Source organism: Peromyscus leucopus, chromosome 9 (genome assembly GCF_004664715.2).
Source record: "Peromyscus leucopus breed LL Stock chromosome 9, UCI_PerLeu_2.1, whole genome shotgun sequence".
Classification (NCBI taxonomy): domain Eukaryota; kingdom Metazoa; phylum Chordata; class Mammalia; order Rodentia; family Cricetidae; genus Peromyscus; species Peromyscus leucopus.
This window is the reverse complement of record NC_051070.1, coordinates 48,742,849-48,769,443: the sequence shown is the minus strand read 5'-3', so window position 1 is coordinate 48,769,443 and position 26,595 is coordinate 48,742,849. Positions and strand designations below refer to the sequence as shown.

Below are 26,595 nucleotides of genomic sequence, written 5' to 3'. Positions count from 1 at the left end.
TTAGTACTGTCCTAGTTTGCTTCTGATCCTATAACCACTGTAAATCGCGATGGCCAAAAGCCAGGTATAAGAAAGGGCTTATTGGTTTTACAGGTTACAGTCCATCGTTGAAGGAAGGCAAGGTAGGAACTGAAACAGACCACAGAGGAGTGCACTACAGGAGTGCTCAGCCTGCTTTTTTTTTTGTTTTTTATACAATCCACGAACACCTGTCCATGGATGGCACTGCCCACAAGGGGCTAGCCCTTCCAAATCAATCATTAACCAAGAAAATGCCCCCTGCAGGCCAACCTGATAGAGGCAACTACTCAGCTGAGGCTCCCTCTTCCCAGCTAGGTCGAGCTGACAGCCAGGAGTTCCACATCCCCATGCACAGGAGTCTTTTCCTGACTCCCGCCATCAGTCCTGTAGATCATAAAAGCCTGGGGCACGTAATGTTTCCTCTAGTAAGAACTGAAGTCAGGGGGCACCCAGTCCTGGAGTGATGTCATATTTTCCTCAGTATCAGCCCCAAGCCCCTCTTAAGGCCTTCCAGCAACCATCAGTCCCAAACTGGTCCAGCCCCCAGAAGAGCTGCCCGGATACACTCAGTGACGTGCCTCTTGTGTCACGTCACGGTGGAAGAAATGTCTGATGAAGCCAGTGGCGAGTGGGGAGGAGCGGGAGACATGGCCCATGGAACAGAGGCATTTCTAGGACCCCAGTGGGATTTAGGGGTGCTAATGTCTACAGCCACCTGGCTGCATCAGGCTAGTTCCCCCTTCTTTCGGGATCACAGTAAAAGAGGGAAGCCTGGAGAGATGGCTCAGCAGCTCCGAGCACTGCTGTTCTTCCAGAGGACCTGGGTTCAATTCTCAAAACCCACATGGTGACTCAGAACCATCTGCAGCTTCAGTTCCAGGGGATACAACGCCCTCCTCTGGCCTCTACAGGTATCAGGCACACAGGTGGTACGCAGATATACATGCTACAAACACTTATACACAATAAATAAATAAATAAATGAAAAAATAAATAAATGAATGAATAAATGAATGAATAAAAAGGTAAAGAATGCCTCCTTGTCATGCTCTGAAGGTACAGTAGCTGAGACTCCAGACTGTCCAAATCAGAGGAAGATGAGTGACTCAGAGCCATCAGAAAAACTAGAGAATGTCTATAATCCAGAGATCATTAATCCACCTGTAGGAACCATAGAGTGGAGGACGGCTAAGAAAGCCATAATGTAGACAGTGCCCTGGTATAGTGTCCACACTGCCTAGCCAGGGGCTGCCCACCTTTTGCCCAAGGCAGAGAGAGCAGTGGTGGCCCAGAATCTTCTCTGGCCTATGAAGAACGAAGAGCTCAATTCATGATATATCGGAATCACTGGGGGCTCTGTGGAAAGTCCCAAAGCCCATGTCCTCAGTCTTACCTGGGATGTAAAGTCAGACCACATGGATTCAACCAGATGTGCGGGTTTTTTTAAGTTGCCCAGTGGTCCCCATGTGTATCCAATAACCAATGATAGTACAGAGAGGGACAAGAGCCACTCACCGGCCTCTGAGCTTTCGCTTCTGCTTCTAAGCACGGGAGTTAGAAGATTTTGAGCAAGGGCCATCGCCCATGCAGGTGTCGGAGATATCCAGGCAGGATAAGGGGAAATAATACCTTGCAGGCGGCAATAATGCTTTCCCTAGAGGCTGGTCTTCCTCCTTGCAACATCCAGGAGAGACACACGCTGGGCCTGTGCACTTTCTCCATCTGCAAAGCCAAGCAGGACCAGGTGGGTCTTCCTCTCCCAGAGCTGCTCTGACCAAACACTCCTGCCTCCCTCTTCCACTTCCCAAGACTCCTGTGGTTACATGGAGCCCACCTGGGTGGTCCAGGGCATGCAATCTAGTGTTAAGGTCAACTGATCTGGATGCTTTATTCCCGCCTGTCACTTTAATTCCTGTTTTTACTATGGAACATAACATAGTCATAGATCCCAGGAATCAGATGAGGGCATTTTTGGAACACTATTATTCTGCCTACCGCAAAATATATCAGGTGCAAATATTCAACAGGCTGTAAGAAACCTAAACAACTTCCTATTACTCTCACAAAATCGAAGTTAGCTTGCACATCACAGACAGCTTGATCATTTGAAAACACACACACACACACACACACACACACACACACACTCCACACATACACTCATTTTCTACTCTCGAAGTAACCAGCAACTTTCTAGAAGTTTCTTTTTCCATCCTATAAGTTTCCCATGTTGCAGAGCCCTTCTTGCCTGGGCAGACTAATCTATGTTAATGTGTGAGTGCAACCCAGAAAATTAACTTCTTCTGGATGTCAGTGTGCCATATTCCCCCAGAAGCTTTTCATCATTCCACTGCCCTTTCTCATAAATGTTTGTCTCGTTTCCTTTTGACTGTGACTTTTGTTTCTTAGGGTGTTTTCTAATTATAAAGAGTTTTCCTATATCTCAGGCAAATACTGTCCAGAAAAAGCAGAACTGGGAAGCCCAGAGTCTGATTTACCAACAGACACAAGCATGTGTGTACACAACACACACACATATGCAACATTGTCAAAAAGGCCACTGTTCATCAAGGTGCAGTTATTCAAAAAGTCTTAGGTGTTAAAGTGTTTGCAGAATCCACTTCTGCTAAATTTGGACACATAAATGAAAATGTCTGCTCTCTACGCCCTCCAACATCCTCCATAGGTTAAGTTGGAGGAGAAAGAGTCAGTATCAGCACAGGTCTTGGACTCAGTTCTCAGGAATTCAATGATAGAAATTAAACACTGTAAAAGTGGAGGAAATGGTAATTTAAAAAATGTTGACCTGGAAGATGAGCATTAAAGGCTTATAGTAAAAGACATTTATTCCTTCAAACTAAGTTCCAGAAGCTACTCCACATCGCCTTAGTTTTTCTGTGTCTCCTCTGGGAAGCTGTGACCTGCTTTCACCTCAACCTCATTGTAGTGGCTTTAAATTTGAAACGATCACCCCCATGGCATAAGCCTATAGAAGAAGATGTGAGCTCATAAAAACATGGCACAGGGCTCAATGTGACTTCTGGGCCCCACAACCTGGGGATTCAGGACCCCAGAGCCAGGCCTGACTGCCTCAACTCTTCAAAATGAGGGAATTTGACCCCTGAACCTGTACTCCTAATGTCTAAAGTGTTGTGCTGAGGCCACATAGTGGGAAAAACAAGAGGACAGAGCCAGATTGAGTGTGGATCAAAGTTCTAGTTCCACCTCTTACTGTATGACCTTGGGCAAGCTGGTCAACCTGTCTCTCCATTTTCTCATCAGCAAAAAAGAGATAAGGGCACCTCGAAGGGTTGCTTATGAGGAAGGGGCGAGCCAACTTGCATAAGTCATTTAGGGTGAGTCTGGAACATAGTAAGCTTTGTATAAATACTTGCTGGTAGTCTGATTTTTTTTTAACTGATTTTTAGTTATATAAAATAATGTTTTGTTATGACATTTTTGTACATATATGTGTGTGTATGTACTTTGTACTTTGTTTTATTCACCCCCACTGCCCTGTCTTTCATCCTCTCCTGCTAGTTCCTAAGTAATCCCCATTGTGTTTTTATGTGTGTCTATGGTTGTTATAACCACCCTTGCCACACAGTTCTCCCCATGTAGTATTAGGTCAGAAGCATAAAGGAAATTTTATCAACTGGTACGTTAAGAACAGCACCAACAGAGGGTTCTCCATCTTTACCTGATTCTTCTACAAAGCCCAAGCTGCCAAAATTGTTAACCCTTAAGTGACCTACACTTGGGCAATCTCTTAGCTATACTCCTAAGATAACGAGAGGGTCTACCATTTAGCCATAACTGCTTTGCTGCATTTTCTTGGTCCCTTATTCCAGAAACTTTATTTAAGCACTGTGTGCTAGGCTTGAATTTACGAGAGGTCTCTGCTTCTATGGAGCTCACACTCATGGAGCGGACACCCACCAAGCCAAGAAACCAATAAAGTGACTTCAGCATGTGACGAATGCTAGAGGGGAAGCCAACCAGAAACCAAGTTCAAGGTGATTCGGGAGAGTTCAGACTAAGTGGTCAGAAGGGGACCTCTGATGAGAGGGTATGTATGAGGATACAGAATCATAAGGACATGGCTATGTGAGTGTTAGTGGAGAAAGTGTCCTGGCAGTGGATCAGCAAGTCCCACCACCATAAAGAGGTAAGCAGTGTATGGGGCTGAAGAACAGAGAAGCCTACAGAAGGCAGTAAGCGGTGGTAACTGAGGAAGGGAGGAAGGCCAGAGCATGCCACGGAGGCTCAAGGAAACATGGGCAGGACTTGAAGCAGTAAGAACAGTGGGGGAGATCAAACATAAATCCAAAAGGCTTGCAGTCTAGGTACAGCAGTGGGAATAGAGAGAGATTTGGTCATTAAATGCACTACAGGTTCCTAGCATCATTGGGATGCTCAGAGGAAGCATAATGAAAACGTTTCTCCGAAGATCTTGAGCTGAGTATTCACACACAGCAGTGCCATTTCCTGGGCTGAGGGGCAGAGGGGATGGAATGCAGCCCATAGCCCCACTTTGGCTGGGCAAAGGTCGGGATGCCCATTAGCGAGATGCCAAGTTGAGAGGTCAAGCAGGCAGCTCGTACTTGTGTTTTACTGATTGTAAAAATGCCCTGCCCTCGGGGTGGAGGGGTTTTTGTTGTTGTTGTTGTTGTTTCTATTTTCTAACTCTTCTTTCCAATTCTTTGCCCTTGTTTAAGTAATCTGAGATACAGAATAATTTCCATATGCATCTCAATGCTCCCACAAGTGAATGCACTTAATCCTCAGAGCCCAGAAGCACCAGCTTCCAAATGAGAGTCATGAAAATGCTAATCAACCTCACACTGTCAAGGGATCTATGAAAACTCCTTCCAATTGGCCTATAAACACAAGAGACTGGTTAAACCAGACAAGACTAACAGTCATCCACCAGGCCAAAGTCCTTCAACATTTGAGTTATGGAAGAAAACAATTCAGGCCTAGCCTCCTGTCCTAACTCATTCATTTGTTAGCTCCAAGGCTGGCAGCAAACTGTAGACTGTCTTGGCATCTGTGTTTTCTTCATAAAGTGAGAAGAACGCCTGCTGCCCATCACTTCCTGGTGGGGTAGAATACCTGTGCTGAGCCTGGCACCTGGTGGGTCATTTCTCCTTGCTGCCTTTGAGTGTATATTTGCACAAAGCAGTGAATATACAGGAAAGCTGCTTCATGGGGTGGCCCTTATTAAGCTCTACTGGAGCTCACAAGAAGGCTTTATACGATCTTCTTGGTAACAACCACATACATTCCATCAAGGCTTCTTTTCAACTTGAGGTGAGGGCCTCTTTCTGCAAACCTAAAGGCATTCTTAGAATGGAGAAGATAGAGCAAATGCAAAGAAGGGATCAGGGCCCAGAAATGTTTCTCAGATACAGGAATAAATAATTCTCCCTACAAATCCCTGAGCAAACATGTCAGGGTCCATGTAACTTTGCAGAAGACAAAAGTGGTAAACTCCTCACTGCCCAGCAGCTCTCATGTTGCTTAACTCACAGCAAATACAACTTGAGAGAAAGCAGGACTGAGTTCTTCATCCTGAGCCTCCCTGAGCTGGACGTGAGGGTCTGAACCAACTAGACAGGTGTTGAAAGACGAAACCATAGAGACGCTTCCAGAATTCTAGGAGCTCAAGCACAGCTAAGACAGTAGGAAACTGAAGTGTAGCTGTGGTTAGAAAATGAAGTTGCTAGTTAGAGTTTTCGCACCCTCGAATAGTGCCTAGAGGTGCTGTTAAATTGAGACCTCACCTATCTGTGTAAAAGTGGTGTTTTCTGAGCCAAAGGGTATGAATCTGAAATGAAGCCGAGAACAAGCCCAGCAGATCTCAGGATTTAAGAACCAAATAAAAGGTTACTTTGAGCCTTGTGGTAGAAATGGTGTCATTTTATCTGTACAGGGACAATGGCCCCAAGAGTAAGGCCAAGGTGAAAAGCCCATGAGGGATGTGAACTAAAAAGAACTCAAGAGAAATTCTCTAAAGCTCTAAGCTTGCCAAGCTAATAACAAAATGGAAAAGTGTCTCTAGCCCACAGATACATTTTGTTTTGCTTGTACAATGTGTCTCAGTTTTCCTTTTCATTGAACACAGATATTATTGGACACAGCTATTATCATTTATATCAGTCTCCCAAACATCTTCCACCCTACCTCATAACTCACATATGTTACTGAGTTATAAACACTGGCTCCATAAGCACTTGAGTTCACAGCTGTCAGTGAGTGATTTGTGTTTCCAGATTGACTAATGTGAGAGTGTGTGTGTGTGTGTGTGTGTGTGTGTGTGTGTGTGTGTGTTCTTGTATGTGTACATGCATGAATATACAAGTGCTGTAAGTGTGTGTGTACATGCCTGTGGAGGCCAGAGGTCAATGTCAAATGTTCTCTTTGATCCTGTGCGTGCGTGCGTGTCCAAGTATGCATGCCATAGGAATGTGGGGAAGTCAGAGGAGGACCTTGGACATATTGCTTTGTCACTCTTCACCTTACTCTTTGGAGACAAGGTCTCTCGTTGAGCCTGAAGCTTGGCTGGTGTCCAGAAAGCTCCAGTGATCCTCTTGTCCCCATCCTCAATATTATGCCAGCGTTTCAGCCATGCATGGCCAAGCTTCTCAGGTGAGGACCGGGGATTTGAACTGAAGTCTTCATCCAGAAAATGCTCTTACCCACTCAGCCATCTCCCCAGCTCCACCAGAGTGTCTCGCTGAAACCTGGACTTCATTGATTCAGCTAGGCTGGCTGGCCAACAAGTGCCAAGGGTCTTCCCATCTCTGCCTCACCTTGGAGTTCTGGGGTTACAGATGTGTGCCACGGTGGCTGGTTTTTACACAGACTCTGAGGGTCTTAACTCGGGCCCTTGTGTTTGTATGGTAGGCACTTTACCAACTGTGCCATCTTGCTAGTCTTATTTCTTTCTTTCTTTTTCTTTTTTTGTGAGACAGGGTTTCTCTGTGTAGCTTTGGAGCCTTTCTTGGAACTCACTCTGTAGCCCAGGCTGTCCTTGAACTCACAGAGATCCACCTGCCTCTGCCTCCTGAGTGCTGGGATTAAATGTGTGTGCCACCACAGCCTGGCTCATCTATTTTTTTAAACTATTAAATGCTTGACCCTACGCTAACTGCAAAGGTCACAGAAAAAGAGAGTAAAATCCAAGAGAAGTGGGAAACAGGGTAGGAAAAACAGCATCAGCACCTCTGAAATAGGCTGCTACAACAGCTGCATATTGTACTGGGCTTTTTTTTTTTTCTTTTTCTTTTTTAAGGCCACCAACCAGCTCCCAAATCATGATACTGACACTTATTAGTTATGAATGCTAGGCCTAGCTTAGGCTAGTTTCTGGCTACCTTTTTTTTTCTTTAACTTTCTGTTTCTCCTCATCTACATTTAGACTCCGAGCTTTTTAACCTTTCTTTCCTTCTGTGTGTCTTAATTTCACTGCTTCTTGTGCCTGGCTTCTGACCCTGGGCATGTCCCTCTCTTTCTCCCTCATTCTCTTCTTCTTATCTCTCGAGCCTAGATTTCTCCTCCCATTTCTTCTCTCTGCCCACCAGCCTCACCTATCCCTCTCCTGCCTAGCTACTGGCCATTCAGTTTTTGTTTTTTTTTAATTAGACCAATCAGGTGCCTTAGGCAGGCAAGATGAAACAGCAACACATCCTTCCATCATTAAACAAAGGCAGCACAAACAAATGCAGCACACCTTTACACAGTTAAAGTAATATTCCACAGCAGCATATCGTACTCGGTGTTGAGTCAAGTGGGTGCCGGCCACTGCACTCCAGAGCTGTGGCTGTTCTCACCATGATTTCAATATTTAGAAGAGGTTCTTGAGACTCCAAAACTTCTCACAACTCTAATTCTCAACTTCTCCTAGGACCCAGGCTTGGAGTCAGCAGGAATGCTCTGGTCAAACTTCGACTTTCGAGGGAGTGAAATGAACAAACAAGATGAAGCAGTGGCCAGGGGTTGGGTCACATATTTAAGGCGCCTGTGGCCAGGGACTGAGCCCCTATTGCCCAGGTACAGATGGGACACTTCTGTAGTATCATCAGCACTAAGTGGGCAAAGAGCTGTGAATGTTCTTCATCTACCCCTTGCATCTGCTGTACAGTTTTACTCCTGAGGTTTCATCCTGAAGCCCAGCCCTCTCCTACATCCCTTGATCTGCTCAGTATCACTTTATGAAGCTCAGTTTCTGCCACACCAGCCAGAATCAGCTGCCAGGACCTTGACGAACAAAGAAGGCAATGCAGACTTTTCATTGGGAGTTCCGTAGGAAGAGGGTCACTGATATAATTCCCATGAACCCTAATGCCAACTAAGAAATCCCACCTATCAGAAGGCCAGAGAGGAAAGCCACAGTGGACATCTCTTTTATCCTCGCTCTGTGAATCTGAATCCTCATGTGTTTTCTTAAGTCATGTTCATTTTTTGGCATTTACAGCCATTATTCAGTGTTAGTGGGCGACTCCATGGTTCCCACTCCAGAGGTCATGTCCAGCACTTCTGTTACAGGCCATCCTAGGACACAGTCTTGCTCTGAAGGGTCCCTACCTTGGGAGTTAATGATTTAATGCTAATAGAAATGTTTATGCAAAGAAATTAAGTCATGCACACACCTCCAAAGCTGTAAGGTTGGCAGCATTCTGTTAGAACCATACAAGGGTGGCTGGAGGCTTGGGCTCCAGCAGGGATTTCAGACAGAATGAAGAACTCCGAGCATTAAAAGAGGCTGTGGAGCATTCTTCTCTTTGCCAGCTGTTAGAGATGGCCACTAACAGTACAGCGAGTCTCATTTCTATTCCCGATGACAAACCTTTCAAGGGACATTTCTGGAAAATCCTCATTTTTCAGAGGAAACTCAGAGAAGTAAACAGACTTGCTTCAAATAACAGGGGAGCCAAACCGGGCTTTTCTAACACAAGCTAATTGCTTTTCTCTCTTACACAGGTGGCTTTAAGTGTGCTGTGTAGGTCTTTGGGAATCCCGGGGATTCTCGCAGGAAGTCCAAAGGGGTCAATGTTATTTTCAAAATGGCATTTGCCTCCTTCCTCTCATCCTCTTATGAGGGCAGGGTGCAGTTTCCAGTCACCAGGATTTGTGATCACACAAAGACTGAAGCCAAATCCACCATCTTCTATGAAACGAGACGGTGAAGGGACTGTCACTTACCAAACAGCACCACTTCACACTTGTTTGGGGCAAGTACGGGGGCTTTTTTGTTTAAAATACGCTACTCATGTGAATATATGATAATTTATTATTAAATGAATCAATTAATGATTGCTTTTAAAGTGCTCTTTTGAATTTCTGGAACAATTGATACTTAAGGGTCCCCGAAACAAAAGCTTTCTGGATTCTTTTTTTTTTTTTTTTTTTTTTTTTGGTTTTTCGAGACAGGGTTTCTCTGTGTAGCTTTGCATTTCTGGAGCTCACTTTGGCCTCGAACTCACAGAGATCCGCAGTGCTGGATTAACGTGCGCCACCAATGCCCGGCACTTTCTGGATTCTTGAATGACTTTCAAATGTGTAAACAAGTCTTGAGACCGAATGCTCCAGAACTGCTAGTATACATTGGAGTATCCTTCAACAACAACAACAGCGAAGTTGAAGGTAAATGCAGATTTCCCTGAATGCATCATTTTCTTATGGGTGGGATGCTGGTGGTTACCCTGGTTCTGCTTGCTTCCCCGCCCCGCCCCCCAGTCTTCTTTGGGATTGATGACCACGAAAGGTCTCGGATTATAAAGGAATCTGTAGTAAAGCCCCTTCTTTCTCTTGCATTCCTAAGTACCTCATTCAGTGGAGATTTAATTAAATATTTGATTTGGGTAAATGACCAAAACGGATTGCTGATCCAGATGGAGGACCTACTCAGTGTCTATAATAAGAAACAAGACATGAGTGTGGAACTTAGTTTGTAGCTCAGTGGGGACGTCCTTGATGAGCATAGGTAGAACTTTGCGTTTGACTCCAGCACAAAAAAGGAAACAGAACAAGACAAAGGAAATAAGTGTGCTTGCATCTGAGACTGCAGTTGCACAATAATCTGGAGCTGGCCTTAGCCCACAGTGAGGCCAGGCACACCTATGCCAGAATAACACATGGCCAGGTGCTTGCCTCCTGGCATGCACAAGGCCAGGTGTTCCTCAACCACGGTGCACACAGACCAACCACCTCCTGGATGCTACCTTTGGTCCAGAAGGCCATCCGGATGTTATTTAGCCACAGGGCCAGCTCAGCAGCTGTCTCCTACGTGACTCTCCATGTAGAAACGGGAACTCACTATGAGCATCACACTCTACCGTCATTCTGTTTTGCCTCTTGATCTCATTTCCCCCTGTACTGCCTCCTTAATAAATCATGTATGCACAGGTCATTTTCCCTAGGAGATCCCAGGCTTCCTGGAGCTTCTCATACGCCCTTTGTATTACCTACAAAATCCCACCCTGCGTGAAGTGAATTGTAATTGCTTTATTTAAATAAATCTTAGAAGTTTACAAAATAATTCTGAGCCAGTGTATCACTATTTCCTCATTACAGCCCCGCATGATGATTAGGGCGGATCTCTCTCTCTCTTGCCCCCTCTTTAGCATCCCTTACCTTACAAGTGGAATCATTAAAATTCCACAACCTAAGGTCACTCAGCTAGTGAGGAACAGTCAGGAAACAAACTTCAGGCTTTTAAATTCTGTCTTTCTCCACTATACGATTCTCTAGTTTCCCAATAATCAATTTTCCTGAGAAAGAGCTTTAAGGAAAATAATGGGCCAGGTCCTGGCCCAGGAATCAGAGTGGAAAAGAATTAAAGTGAATCCTTGATTTTCACACGGCACTGCTGACACCCATCTCCGCCACCCCCAGTGGTTCTACCTGTCCAAGTAGTCTGCTCTGTGCTGCCTCATTCTGTGGGCAGCTCTTCTGTCTCACAGAGATGTCCATTTTCCTTTCTTCTGCCTTTTGTGGCTAGTTAAAACCTCATTACTGTGTTTCCCCAGCAAAACTGAGGGGAAACACTATGAAATTATTCAGCAATTCCAAGATATGTCTATAAAATGTGTTGTGATTCCCAACCCGTCCCCTCTCCCTTCTTATGCTTGCTCCCCACCCACATCAACATTTTCCTGAGGTCTGAACTTATAATAATTTTTAAAGAAAAACCATCTCTGCTACTCATGAGACCACCATCCCATGAGTGGAATGAAACCTCTAAAGAAAAAAAAAATGCTAAGGTGTTGGAAGCACCATGTAAATGATTAGGGAGTCAACGATGAATACAGTTAGGAAAGAGATCTTATGGGAGAGAGGAAAATGATTTTTGGAAAGTTGCCACAAGGGATATGCCTTGAGAAATGTCTGGAAAGAAATAGAGGCAGTTTGAGAATACTGTCCCCATCTGCAGCCCGGTACCATATGTGATAATTTTACAAAATAAAAAGTCTGCTTTCCGTGCAAATGTAGCCATGAGGAACAGGTTTCCTACCCCCAGATGCCCAACCTACTGCCTTACCCAAGCCCTTGCTTAATAGAAATCCTGGAAGCACAAAAGGTCATTTGTAAAGCATTTGGAGAAGTAGATAGCATCAGAATTGGTCCAGAGGAGTAGTGAGATGGGAGTCTCTGTTTACTCCAGTTACTACTTACAGTGCCCCTTGATGCTAGACTTTTAAGAACATACCAGGATATATTTATCATGTTACTCTCAGACTAGCACCACTACGCTATCCCTTATGACTTCTCTTTCATGACAGCTGAGGTCCACATGGACCCACCCTTATCTGATGCCAATTGAATTTGGGTTAAAGCCAACCCTCCAACATATTCTAGGTACACAAGAAGAAACACCTCTTTTTTTGTTTGTTTTTGCTCTTGTTTTTCAAGACAGGGTTTCTCTGTGTAGTTTTGATGCCTTTCCTGACTCTCACGCTGTAGACCAGGCTGGCCTTGAACTCACAGAGATCCACCTGGCTCTGCCTCCCGAGTACTGGGATTAAAGTTGTGTGCCACCACGCAAAGAAACACCTCTTACAATAGGACACTGTGTTCTATCAACTAATTCACTGGGGGGAGATGCATGTGAAAGGAGGGGGGTCTTAGGAACAACTCAAATCACTATGCAACTAACTGAAAAGGTAAACCAGGTGCAATGCTGCTCTGAATAGCTCCAGACATAATAAAGAAGAGCCAGAGAGAGAAGACTACACGATTAGGTGAAAATTTAAGAATTGTGAATTACACAAAGACCAAATTGCAAAGGCCTTCTAGGGTGACCTGGGTGATTGGTAATTGCTTGAGCATTAGAAACATTGTGGGTTCTCTAGAGTGCAGTATGGTTGATCCAGTTTGTTAACCCACAGGTACAGTTGACTTCCATCAGTCCTGGGTTGTGTGGACACACAGCTGCCACACCTTAGCTTTCCAGACACCAGGACTGTTTCTACACATAACCTTGCAGACTGAAGTAGCCAAAATGAGATATAACTCATGCAAAATTTATTCAAAAAACCTGTCCCCAGTAGAAATTCAAGGAAACTATAATAAAAGATGGGATTCAATAATATGGACCAGGCATGATCTTTGTCAAAATAAATCGTTGCTTATGAGCATATTGCTAAATACTCAATTGAGAACAGGACACTTGGTACTGTTGGATAACATGTACCACTACATGCTTATTTAAAAAGAAACAGTATACTTGAGTTTATTATTAATGTAACTGTATACATATATGAGGTATAATGTGAGTTTTGATTCATGTATATGATACAGGATAATTAAACCAGGTTAATTTACATAGCCATCACCCAAAGTTCCTTTCTTATTTGTGGTTTCAAGAGCAAAGCAAAGTTATCTAAGCCTGAGATCTAAGCTCGGTCCTCAGAACTGACAGTGGGAGGGGGGAACCAACTCCACAAAATTGTCTTCCGATCACCACACACACAATGCAGCCTACATGCCCTCCCCACAATGTTAATAAGTGAATTATTTAATAATAAATTTAATGATTTCAATTATTTGATATGATTGAGATACTTATATTTTCAAGAGGCAAAACTGGTAAATGTAAGTAAAGCTTTGCTGGAACAAGAAACACCTGGCTGGGTTTCCAGGGGTTCAAGTTGCAGCCGGCACATGCATCTCCAAGTCAGAATTCTACCTGTCTTTCGTGGGAGGTCACCCCGGGTTTCCAAGCACAGTCCCTTCACTACAAAACAGAGAGGGCAGCAGAACCAGATGCCACCGAACCAAGAAGCCCTGCTGGGACAAGTGGCAGCCAGCCTCTGCCGTGCTCGTCACTTAGCTCTCAGAGGGCACTGGCATGGAATTGCTTCGGTGCCACAGCCGAGTCTGGGCATTCATAGTTCTCCAACTCTGTAAATCAGTCTGGAATGAGGCCCAGGCACTGTCATTTTTAAAAGCTTCCTGGGTGGTTCTAATGTGCAACCCAAGTTAAGGGCAACTGTTACATGTGGCAGAGACCAAGTGAGGCTTTTCAATTGTCCTTCTAATTTCTAGCCTCAAAAGCATAATGTCTCACCAGAAGAAACTTATTTGGGGATTAAGAGTGAAGATTCAGAGTTCATAGAATCGTTGAAGAAGGGTGTGTGTGTGTGTGTGTGTGTGTGTGTGTGTGTTTGTGTGTATTGTAAGTATATGTATAGTATGTGTGTATGTATGTACATGTGTGTAGGTATGTAAGTAGGTATGTTAGTGTGTATGTACCTGCATGTGTGTATATATGTGTGTGCTGTACATGTAACATCTGTGAAATTTAGAAGTAGTTAATGATGTTGTTGCTAAAAAGTTTTTAAATAATCTGATGGAAGTTCTGTCTTTTTCATAGACTATATATAAATGTGTGTCTGTGCCAGCTAAAGATTTTTAGGATTATTGGGGACTTTCTGAAACCAACATTAATGAGCTCTAATATAGTCAAAGATATTATAACTACTATAAAATCAATTTTTTTAAATATCAGCCATAAAAATTAAAAGACTGGTAGAAGTCTTAATTTTTGTCCCTAAATTTCTGTGCAATTCTAAGTGAGTTGTGTAAGCTGGTCAGGGTCGACTTTCATCTCCACATGGCAAAATTCTCATCAACCCTTAGGGTTGTCTGGGTAATGTTTTCTAGTCTGTCAAAAAAGTCAATGTATTGTGAATGCATGTGTGTAAAATATCTTGAACTATTACCATGCATTGGAGCTGGTAGGTTGGTGAGTGCTGTTCCAGTTTTCCATCTATCTTCAGTTTCCTCTTCCCTGCACCCTGAAGATTATCCTGTAGCATTGACTTATGGTGCTTTCTGTCAAACGGCCAGTATATCCTCTTATAATTAAAAAAAAAAAAGTCAGGTGTTCAAATGAAAAGAAACCCATGACTCAAAACTTTCCTCAAGTTCCTGAAATATGTTTCTAACATCTCTGCTCTCTATAGACTGAAAGCCTTCCCTCAACCCTCATGTCCCATGAGACTCTTGCTACCTAGTACTTCAAACTTCTTGTATCTAAAGAAAAGTAGTTGCCACAAAAAAAAAAAACATTAGTCACAAGATCCTAAATGATAAAAGTGTAGGATTAAAAGAGAAAGCCCATCTGTCGCAGCCAATAGTTCAAAGTTAAGATTCTTTAGCCCGTGATAAGATGCTCGGTAGAGATGTGAACTTTATTTGCAAAGCAAGCAATGGAGCTCAAAGAGAACATCCTCCAAAGCCTTTGTGTTCTTAGTGTCCGTGTTTCCCCATTCACTTCACTGTCTGAATGTTAATGTAGAGGATTAAAAAAAAATGTGCACAAAAGATCCAATACCTTTAGTGAATTTTGATTGCCGTTCTCTACTCCTCGAGAAAAAAAAAACTTATTAAACAAAATGCAGAGTCACATAGTTCAAGTTCCCGACTGTTTGTTCATAAAGCAAAATGCTTAATATGCAGAAATTTCAAGTGAGAGAAGATGTCAGGTCTCCAAAAGCCACTATTATCAAACAAAGCTGCCAGAAAATTAATGCACTTGAGATGACTGTGACCAGATTCTCGGCCATCAGCCAGCATTCTTCATTTCTCTTGGTAGGAGCATGCTTCAGCATTCCTTATTGTACACACAAAGCCTATCTCCATGCCTTAGTTCTTTAACAAAAGTTTCTTCCCCTCTTACTAGAATATTGCTTTAACTTTCCGACCAGCATTTAACAAATATATGCTGACCACCGTGTTTTAGGAAGAAACACTACAAATAAATAGTATACTGCTGTGATCGAGATAGTTTTGTTACTCATGAGAAAAAAAAATGGGCCATTTGAAGACCCATGAGCTGCATTGCTCCTCATCCAAATCAAGGTGTCCTCCCCAAGCACAAAACCATCCTGCCCCTGACCTCCTACCATGTCCTCCTGAGGCAGCTCTTTATCTCACACATTTAGAGGGAGAATCTCTGTATCCATGTGAAGGGTTCCACCACCCTTTCCTTCCAGGGCTGCAGAAATCAAAACATCCCACAGGGGGTGTATAGTTTATGTGTCTCACCAACCCAAGACACCATAACAAATTCTAAATGATTGAGGAATTGGGTGCTTTAGGCTGGCCTACATTCTGGTTCACTAAAAATGACCACTCATTATAAATTACCAGGTCATAAGTAGTAAGGCAAAAGGCTTTCAAGGTGGGAACTTCCTTTGTATTAATCAAGAAAATGAACACCCAAGAGTTTAATAACAAAATCATATACCTTTTTGGACAGTTGATATTTTGTTTATATGCATCATGACTAACAGTAATGGCTGTAATCCATCACATTAGAAAAGTAATCAACAGTGCTAGCCATACCAAATTAAAATTGATTGAGACCTCATATGACCCTGGCAGAAGTTAATAATTACATCATTGTTACATAGCCAATAGTAAACAGCCAAAACACTATTTTGTTTCTCTTGGTTTACACACTCTGTTATATAAAGGGCTAACATAGAAAAACTAAGCAATAGATTAGAACAAAATAATGTTGATATCTTTTTTTTTCTGAGTAATTCCACAAAGAAAAGTACTGCGGCCAGCTTTGCCATTTGTTTCCATCTCCTTTAGACCAGGCACCACCCTGGTGCTCTGCATATTTGATCCATTTTATCCTCATTCCATCCGTGAAGGCATGCTGGCACCAGCCTCATACCAGGAGCCCAGAGCCCTAGCCAAGACTAAAATCTAAGTCCATCTGAAATGGATGTCCAGTGTATCCATTCTAGTCAGCATGCAAGGAGTCTGTATAATAAGACTGGATGAGCACTAAAAAAAAAAAAAATCTCTCACAGATGTGAGTTCAAATATTGGCAGAAAAAGAAAGTGATCTTAGAAATCACAGGTTGTCTTTTATGGTTAGTTTTCTGAAGTGACTGAAATTTGGTGAGGTATCAGAAGGTCTCAGAGGATGGTACCTTTGCAGCCACAACTTGTGGCTCAAAGGATGCTCTAAACAGTGTGGCAGGGACAAACAGGCGGTAAATGAAGAGGCATTTACCACAAAAGTATCCCTGATGTCATTGATATTCACTTTCCAAAAACAAAACGAAACTACAATAACAAAAAAAGAAAGAAAATTGGGATGGCTTTGCACAGACAAGTGACAAATATCAGTATCCCTGATGTCATTGATATTCACTTTCCAAAAACAAAACGAAACTACAATAACAAAAAAAGAAAGAAAATTGGGATGGCTTTGCACAGACAAGTGACAAATATCATCATTGAACCTGTAGAGTTGTGGGCAAATGGCACTCAGAAAGAGCCTTACCAGGCTAGGAAAACAGTTTGGGGGCAGCGTGCATGCCATGAAAGCATGAGGACCCGATTTTGGACCTAAGCAACCATTCAAAAGTCTGGGCATGGCAGCGAGAGGGAGGGACGGAATGGAGACAGATAGATCTAGGGGCTCACTGGCCACCCAGTCTGCCTGAAATGGCAAGCTCTCAGTTCAGTGCAAGACTGTTGCAAAACATAAGGTGAAGAAGTGATTGGGGAAGATGTCAGCCTTTGGCTCCCACATGGGCCCAAATGGTGGGCAAGCTCTCTCTCCCCCTTTCTCTCTCCCTTCCTCTCTCTCTCTCTCCCTTCCCCCCCTCTCTCTCTCTATCTCTCTCTCCCTTCCTCTCCCTTTCTCTCTCTCTCTCTCTCTCTCTCTCTCTCTCTCTCTCTCTCTCTCTCTTCTCTCTCTCTCTCTCTCTCTCTCTCTCTCTCCCTTCTTCTCTCTCTCTCTCTCTCTCTCTCTCTCTCTCTCTCACACACACACACACACACACACACAAACACACACACACACACACACACACACACACACACACGAAATGGGGGAAGGGGAGGGGAGGGGAGGGGGACAGACAGATGTTCTTGTCAAGTGTCACTCTAAGTTCCAGCTACTGTTCCTTCCAACAGCAGGGTGTAGGATAGTCACACCTGTGTTTGGGGAGAGCCAAACCCTTTCTGACCATGCAGAGTTTGGTTGTTTTTCTCTTGTTCGGTTGTTGTTACTGCTGCTTCAGCGTTTGTATTACACCTCCTCAACAGGAAACTTTTTTCCTGTCAGATGACAAGGCAGGGCTTAAACAGCGGCCCCTGGCTCTGGGATGAGCTGGCCTGAGAGCAGCATCTTGGGCTACAGAGTGGCTGGAAGCAATCCCAGGGCCCTCCGTCATGCAAGTCAGGAAACTGAAAATACAGGAAAGTGTAGGAAGGAAGCAGCATCTCTCCGTGTGTGAACTGGGGTGTGCAATTGTTTCTTCTCCTTATCCCTCCTCCTGACCCTGCCATTGTGGCAGAGAGAAAAAACAGAATAAGAAGTGTAGCATGATTGCTTTGGCTTAACCAGCCTCCTTCAGATCTCCTGAACTCCAAAAAGGAAACAAAACCTCCCATGGTGGTCAAGCTAACCTCCACTAAGTAGGGTCCAATCACCATGGTGAGAAATTAGCATGATCAGAGCCAACTGTGATCCTTCCTCACTGCTAGAGTCCTCTGCCTGAGCATCTACTTGGAGGACCGTGATAGATACCCCAAACCCAAGTACAGAGCAACTGACTGGCTGTAAGCTCCTATTCCCACGTACAATAGCATTCTGTACCTAAGTCATACATTTAACAATAGAAGTCTGCGGCTGCCTTGTTTGGGGTGATTCATCCCAATGGACATTCTGCAATGAAAATAACTAACTTTTATGGAACAATGGGAAGTTCGAACATGAATTCTATATTTTATGATGTGAAGGAAATACTAAATTTCTCTTTAGGGGTAAACCGGGATGTGATCATAGATTTCTCTCAAAGTGTGTCACTTTTAGATCTACAGAATAAGATGTGTACATGTTTAATCATGTGATGTCTGAGGTTGAGAGACATCCCAGGTAAGGACCTGGATGACACAACATTGAGTTCACAATTGTAAAAGCTATGAGATTTCCTTGGGACAGCATTTGCCTTTGTTCTTTTTGGGTTTTCTCCAAGATAAAAGCTTTTTAAAACTAACCCAAATTCATTTGGATTGCTTGAAATTAGTAACAGAAAGTATTTTTCAAAAATAGTTTAAAAATCTGTTAAACTTTAAAACGGTTCATGTTGGTTCATACACTCAAGAGCCTGAAGCAAGAGGATTAATGTGAGTTTGAGGCCAGCCTGGCCTAGTGCAAGACCCTGTCTCAACAAGCAAAAGCAATTCAGTTTTATAATGAATATTAGGTGGGAAGGGAAGATCTAAAACTACATATACAGTACTGTATAAACAAAAGAAATGTAACCTATGCCACTTGGTGGAGAGAATAAATACTGTTTCCTTTAGTCACTGTTATTTTTTATATTTTTCTAATTTGCTAGAAAGAAAACATATTAGGCTTGTAACTTTACAAAGTAAGTAAGATATGCTGATAATATAATGTACAATGGAAAGTTACAAAATTGTAGATAAAGCAGAAACTTGTTCTGTTTCCCAGTGCGTGCCTGCGTGAGGGTATGCGTGCACAATGTCCTTAAAACAAACGGCATTAAATTATCTATGGCAGTTTGTTTGTTGATCTCTGAATGGAGGTGTTAGGTAGTCATTTTTATTTGCTTCATTTTGCCTCTGTGTGTGTTTTCTCCAGCTAATAAATAAATAATGAGTAAGAATTAGCCCAACTCTCGTTGTGGTAACATATTAAACCCTTAAAGTAAGTCGGTATAAACTGCAGTAACATATGAAACCCTTAAAGTAAGTTGGTATGAACTCTTTGGCCAGCCAGCATTATGTGGTGATATTCTCACCTTCATAGCCTCAGTTCCTTGATCACGTGTCTCGCTTTCCATCTCTTCCAGGTATATCCATGCCGATCCCAGTCTTCGGATTGCAGGATGATTCAAAGGTCTTTAAGGAGGGGAGCTGCCTGCTCGCGGATGACAACTTCGTCCTCATAGGTTCTTTTGTCGCATTTTTCATCCCCTTAACCATCATGGTCATCACCTACTTCCTCACTATCAAGTCGCTTCAGAAAGAAGCCACCTTGTGTGTGAGTGACCTCAGCACTCGGGCCAAATTAGCCTCCTTCAGCTTCCTCCCTCAGAGTTCTCTGTCATCCGAAAAGCTCTTCCAGCGGTCCATCCACAGGGAGCCGGGCTCCTACGCAGGCCGGAGGACGATGCAGTCCATCAGCAATGAGCAAAAAGCATGCAAGGTGCTGGGCATCGTGTTCTTTCTGTTTGTGGTCATGTGGTGCCCCTTCTTCATCACCAACATCATGGCCGTCATCTGCAAAGAGTCCTGCAATGAAGACGTCATCGGAGCCCTGCTCAATGTCTTTGTCTGGATTGGTTACCTCTCCTCCGCTGTCAATCCACTGGTCTATACGCTGTTCAATAAGACTTATAGGTCTGCCTTCTCGCGGTACATTCAGTGTCAGTACAAGGAAAACAGAAAGCCGCTGCAGTTAATCTTAGTGAACACTATACCGGCGTTGGCCTACAAGTCTAGTCAGCTCCCCGAAGGACAAAAAAAGAACTCACAGGAAGATGCTGAGCCCACAGGTAATGACTGCTCTGTGGTTACAACAGGTGATGATTGCTCTATGGTTACAACTGGTAATGACTGCTCTATGGTTACCACCGGTAATGACTACTCTGTGGTTACCACCGGTAATGACTGCTCTGTGGTTACCACCGGTAATGACTGCTCTATGGTTCCACTAGGAAAACAGCACTCAGAAGAGAGTTGTACAGACAATATCAACACCGTGAACGAAACAGTCAGCTGTGTGTGATGGACTGGTTGCTGTGATAACTGCACTGGAACCAGTTGTTACCTTGTGTGTTGGGGCGGGGATAAGGAGGCTGGGACACATCAGACTACTCCAGTAACTCAACAGTGTCCATATGCCTCATTGGGTTCTGTGTATGGAGAGCAGGGTGTCACAAAATGTGCACTTGACAACGTCCTGACAGCATTTGCGGTAGGAGTGTTGGTTTTATCATTGTCCTTCTAACATTGTCAATGAGATCTTTAAAACCATTGTCCTTTATTGTACAATTTTAATGAGGCATAAAACCAATCTAATTTCTATTATCAAATAGAAACCTTGCTGCCATGCTGTTGATGGGTGGCATGGGAGTGAGTTGGTGACCTATTATTGTACATAAAAATAGCTAGAAATACTGAAAATAATGAATAGCCTCTTTTTAAAAAAAAATAAAAAGCATTTAAAATTCACCATGACGCATATTTTGAAAATAAAAACTAGTATTATGAAATTTGTATTGCTAATATAATTAATTGAAATACTTGACAATATTTTTCATTCTTGCCTTTTCATAGACACCATTTTGAAATGTTCACAAGATCGCGGGCATTTGCTGCGTGTGTCATTTAATTCTTGGATGTGGAAGGGTTTTAAATGTTACTCAATGACGCACTGCTTTCTCTTCTACTTCTTGGGCTTTACCTGAATTTGCAGTGTGGTCTTGTTTCGTATCTTTTCTTCTCTGTGAACTATCAAAGGATAATTTCGCTTTTCGAAATACAGTTCTAGAACTCGCTTCAAAGAAACAGCATCGTGGAGGTATTTGGTCACGCTCTATGGAACCACTGCACTGCGCATGCGCCCTTTTAGCTGCGACCTGTGCGTAGAGTTGACTGTCACAGCTAAACAATAAACTCAGGTTTCTCGCTGTTAGCAGTAGTTTCTTAGGCTATTTCTGAAAAAAAAAAAAAAAGAAAAAAAAAATCAAGTGACTTTCCTATTGACACTTAATCAGGTAAAAGTGATGTTTCCAAAGGGCTGGGGATGTAGCTCCATTGAGTGCTCACCTAGCATGCAGGAAGCACTCCCTAGCTTGGTTCCTCGGTACTGAGTTAACAGGTCATGGTGGTGCATGCCTGTAATTCTAGCACTTGGGAGGTGCAGGTGAGAGAATCAGGAATTCAAAGTCATTCTCAGCTATTTATCAAGTTTGAGGTCAGCGTGGACTGCATGAAATTCTGTCTCCAAAAAGTAAATAAATAAATATAGGCTTTTTTAAAATTGATACTTTCAAATAATGTATTTATATTATTTATTAAAATGGGTTAGTTTGGTTCCACGGTGATCTACTGACTGTATCTTATGAGTGGAACAGTTTCTTAGTGATTAAGGATATAAAAATAAATTTATAAGATCTTTGCATTTAAAAAATGCCAATCTTGCCGGGCGGTGGTGGCGCACGCCTTTAATCCCAGCACTCGGGAGGCAGAGCCAGGCGGATCTCTGTGAGTTCGAGGCCAGCCTGGGCTACCAAGTGAGTTCCAGGAAAGGCGCAAAGCTACACAGAGAAACCCTGTCTCAAAAAACCAAAAAAAAAAAAAAAAAAAAAAAAAAAAAAAAAAAAGCCAATCTAATTGGTTGTTGTCAAAAAGTATGAACAGATTTATTTTGAGAATCAACCAGTTCAATTTCTTTCTTACCTATTCAGAAAAGAGTTTGTATCTAATATTTTTTTTCAGTTTTTCTCATTTGCCAAGCAGGCAAGGAAATAGGAAAATATCAATTGAATCAAGGATTTCAACTAATATATAGAAATAAACACCTCATACTGGATCCAATTCATGACTAGTTAAAGCAATATTTCTGTTCCTTCCCTCTAAAACTACATTCATTTTACACTAAAAGACACTAGCTCCCAACTAAAAAGCAAATATCAGTTACCATAATATTTTGTAGAAATGGCTGCTGCAGACTAACAAAGGTCAGCCACAGTCCACCTTGACACTGTAATGCACAAGGGTGAATCGCACATTACTGTTGGGACAGACAATAGATACAGGGTAAAATCTGAAAGATTTTTATTGAATATAAAGGTGTTTTGCTGTAAGTCTTTGGGAAATGTTACAGGTTTGGGAATTTTAAAAATGTACAATGCTTTATTATGTAAGTTGGAAATGCTTTAAGGTTTTCCCAAATGTGTCCTTACAGGTGCTTTGAATGATGGTCATTGCTTCAGACATAGACTTTATAGTGTGTCACTAGCACTGAGGTTGTATTTGAAAGGAACTAGTCCTTAATGATTAGATCATAATGACTGATAAAAATAGAAGTGTTAAGAAGTCTGCTCTAATGTGTTTTTGCCTTAGTTTAAAACTCTATACATGTCAATATGCATTAAGGAAAAGATTACAGATTCTATCCCATGAATTTAATTCATCAGAATAAACATAAATACTGCCTGGCAGACGTCTTTTGACTACACATATATTACCAGTGTGTATGTGGTTTTTCTCTCTGTAACTATCTATTAAAGTGTATATAGGAAAATGTGTACCTGTATATATGTACAGACATGTTCCCATGCACTTTATTCAATATTTATATATTTATATGAAAGAAGAGCAAGTCGGTGAAAACATACACTTGTGCATGTTTGAATCATGTTGATCTAAATGTGAATTCATGTTCTAATATTCCTATGACCGTCCATGACTGCCAAAGGAGGTTACTGTGTAACAGAGATACCCTTTAAATAAACTGGAAGTTGCTTTAATTATATGGAAAATTTTTAACACAATTCTATCAGGGTGTTGAAAACAATAGTCTGTGTTCATTGTATTAATCTTAAATTGAATGGTAACTTAAGGCCTTTCTTTAGTCTGGGTACTTCCTGACCTCTATGGCTCTTTAGATACAGTCCTCTCCACAACAGGGGAAAAAATGACCATCTAATGATGTATGGATCCATGAAGAAAGGATTCATGTGTAGTCAATACTACTAAAAGAGTAACAAACTTCACTCTTCTTTAAGTTGAATGATAGATTCTTCTAGATATAAGGTACTTAATGCCATAGTTAAGGAAGACTCAGTTAAAGCTTTTATCATCTATTTGGCCACATCGCCATCTCATGGTCAGTTTTGGGAAATGCTACCATAGTCCAATCATCCTGACTGGGCTGCTTTTAGCAAAAGGGTTCTCCCATTTTGTGCACTGATAAAACATATTTATAAAGTGGTGTTATTCTGTGCCATATGTAATAAATGCAGTGGAGATTTATTTTATGTACTGATTTTAATCTATTCTAAAATATTTCAAGAATGAATGATTAATTGCAAATAAAGTATACTGAAAACAGTGAGTCAATGGCTGTGTTTGCTAAAAGGAATTGCCCCCAAACCTTCCAGATCTCCAAGCTAAGGACAGTTGGAAAGTAAAAGCCTGGACTTCTGGCTTCAGCCACATCACAAAGTTAAAATTCACTTCTTCAGCTTAATGGTCATGAGTCAGTTTCCAGTCACATACAGAAGACAGATGCTTTGTATCTTATCGATACCACCAAGAGATGCATGCACAGGTGCACTATCATACATGCACAAGCACACACACACTCCTTCACAGGAACCATAGTTAATCAAGGACATGCAGCATCATTAAATAGGCCAGAAAGTCACCTGATTCATCATTTCACCTTTAAGTGTAGAAACAAAGCAGGACTTCATAGATGCATGCCCATAACCCTAGCACTCAGGAGGCAGAAGCTGAAGGGTGGAGGATGCCTACAGATTACAAGGCCAGCCTGAGCTGCATGATACACATGATATCTTATTTCCAAAAAAATTCAAATGAAGGAAGTATAGGGATAACTACAAACATGGAGAGTGGTTTCTTTTTTCAGATTGTTATACCTCATGTGTTGAGCATCTACCTACTGTATGCCAGGTATTAAGCTGTGTGTCTTACCCATTTTACATAAATGAGCTCTTCACAGTGATCCTAAAGGTAGGAATAGTCTCTTTGAAGATGAGAAAACTAAGATTCAGTTAGTGACATGTCAAAAGTCACATAGCTAACAAGAAAAGTAGCAGTTCAAGCCAGAGGCATCTGATTCAAATCCATAAATGCTTCTCCCAAGGTCATCCAAGTGGTGGAAAGAGTACCTTTCAGGACCCAAACACTCCAGTTTCCATCTTTGCTTCTCCTATACACTTAGTTATGAGTTTGAGTCATCCTTATTGCTGCAAGTCACAATAATATGAAGTAGGATATCAGCTGATTATGACATGCTAATACCTGAAAGAAGCCAAGGGCCTTCCAGAGGTCAAACCAAGGCTCAAGGAGTCTTGGTGATATTGGCTTTTGATTATTAGCCATTTCCTGCTATGAATTTCTTGTGTGTTATTGTAGCTTTTCCATCATTCATTGGGCACAATTTCCCCTCTACTAATGGAATATTTAGGTAATCATCTGTACATTAACACAGCCAGGATCCCTAAGTTCAGGCCTTTCTGTAAGTATCATTATTAGCAGCATCTGGATAGGACCATCCCTGGACGGATGAAAATATCTTATCAGAGATACCTCTGTATTCTCTAAGAACAAACTTAAGCATTCAGACTATCTGTTTGAGAAGACCAGGTAGATGTGCTAATTAAGCTTAACTTTCTCCTTTCCAAAGTCTTATCTCTAGTTTTAGATCTACCCTTAACAATTAACTCAGAATTAAAGGGTTCCTACTTACAGGTATATCTAGCTGTGACAGAAGTTGCCTAGCCAAGTTACCTAGTGACTGAGCACATTTCCCCTGCCCTGCCAGAAACAGTGGGAACAGAGATAGCTTGGAGAAATAAAGGCCAAAGGGATAAAAGGCAATTTTATTCCCAGAGATGAGACAGAGAAGAAAAAAGAGAATGGGAGAACTAGATGGATAAGAACTGCAGGGGAACGAACTGAGATGGGGAAGAACTAGATTGGAAGAGAACTGGATTGGAGGAGAACTAGATTGGAGGGCTAGAAGAGTGTACTAGAGTAACGAGATGGAAGATGAGGAAGAGCCAGATGGGGAAGAACAAGAAGAGAAAGGAGATGGGAGAGGAGCCAGATGAGAAAGAACTAGACAGAGTAGAAAGACCAAGATGGGACAGAAAATAAGATAGCACTTAGAGGATACAGCAGATAAATCTAGTGAGAAATCTAGCAAGAAAGGAGCCAGTCATGAGAGCAGAATAGAAGCTGTGTATAGCTAGAGTTTTTCTGGTCCTGCCTAGCTCACAGTCAAGACAAATCTCTCTCACCCGCTAGTCTCGCAGCTGCTCAGATCCAACCAAGTAAACACATAGAGACTTATATTACTTACAAACTGTATGGCCGCAGCAGGCTTCTTGTTATCTAGTTCTTCTATCTTAAATTAACCCATTTCTATAAATCTATACTTTGCCACATGACTCGTGGCTTACCAGTACCTTACATCTCCCTTGTCATGGCGGTGGCTGGCAGTGTCTCTCTGCCTTAGCCGTCCACTTTCCAGAATTCTCTTCTCTGCTTGTCCGGCCTATACTTCCTGCCTGGCTTACTGGCCAATCAGTGTTTTATTTATTAACGAATCAGAGCAACACATTTGACATACAGAACATCCCACAGCAGCTGTGTAGAGAGAGAACTGACTCAGAAGAATAAAGTGAATGAACTAAGAGTTTCATGTACGTAGATTCATTTAATATCATCAAAGATTAGATTATCAGTTGGTTGTAGATTCTTCCTGGACCCTGGGAGAGGACTATCGAGGAGCTGGATCCCAATAGTCTCCATGACCTTATCACCATGCACTTCACTGTGGAGTCTCTAGAATGGACCTGCAGGGCCCTGCCTGGCTGACTGACAGAGATAGCTACATCAGATCATAACTGAAGCTATCCCTGACAACCCGCAACACACTAGAAATGTTAGCAATGGGTTTTGCTTGCTTTAAGATTTTGTTTGCCAGGACCCCAAGAAAGACACAGGGATCACCCAGTGACAGAGAAATGGATGAGATCTACATGAACAGCCTGGACATGAGTGGGGGTAATGAAGGGCGAGGGTCTAGGGAAAGAGAGCTTGGGGGAGTGGGAGATCCCAGCTGGATCAAGAACAGAGAGGGAGAACATGGAATAGGAGACCGTGGTAAATGAAGGCCACAGGAGAATAGGAAGAAGCAAAGTGCTAGAGAGGCCCACAGAAATCCACAAAGATACCACCACAATAGAGCGCTGGCAATGGTCGAGAGACAGCCCAAACTGACCTACTCTGGTGATGGGATGGCCA

The 26,595-nt window shown here is 42.4% G+C and overlaps 1 protein-coding gene across 1 annotated transcript in view; it reads left to right on the top strand.

The window, feature by feature from the left end:
• Window positions 1-21,266, top strand: part of Htr2a (5-hydroxytryptamine receptor 2A) — a 61,919-nt gene extending 40,653 nt beyond the window's left edge. Inside the window, exon 3 of the mRNA XM_028877656.1 lies at window positions 19,380-21,266. Within this exon, the coding sequence (XP_028733489.1) occupies window positions 19,380-20,317 (938 nt within the window). The 3' untranslated portion in view covers window positions 20,318-21,266. The remainder of the gene's footprint in view (window positions 1-19,379) is intronic.
• Window positions 21,267-26,595: the final 5,329 nt, after the last annotated feature.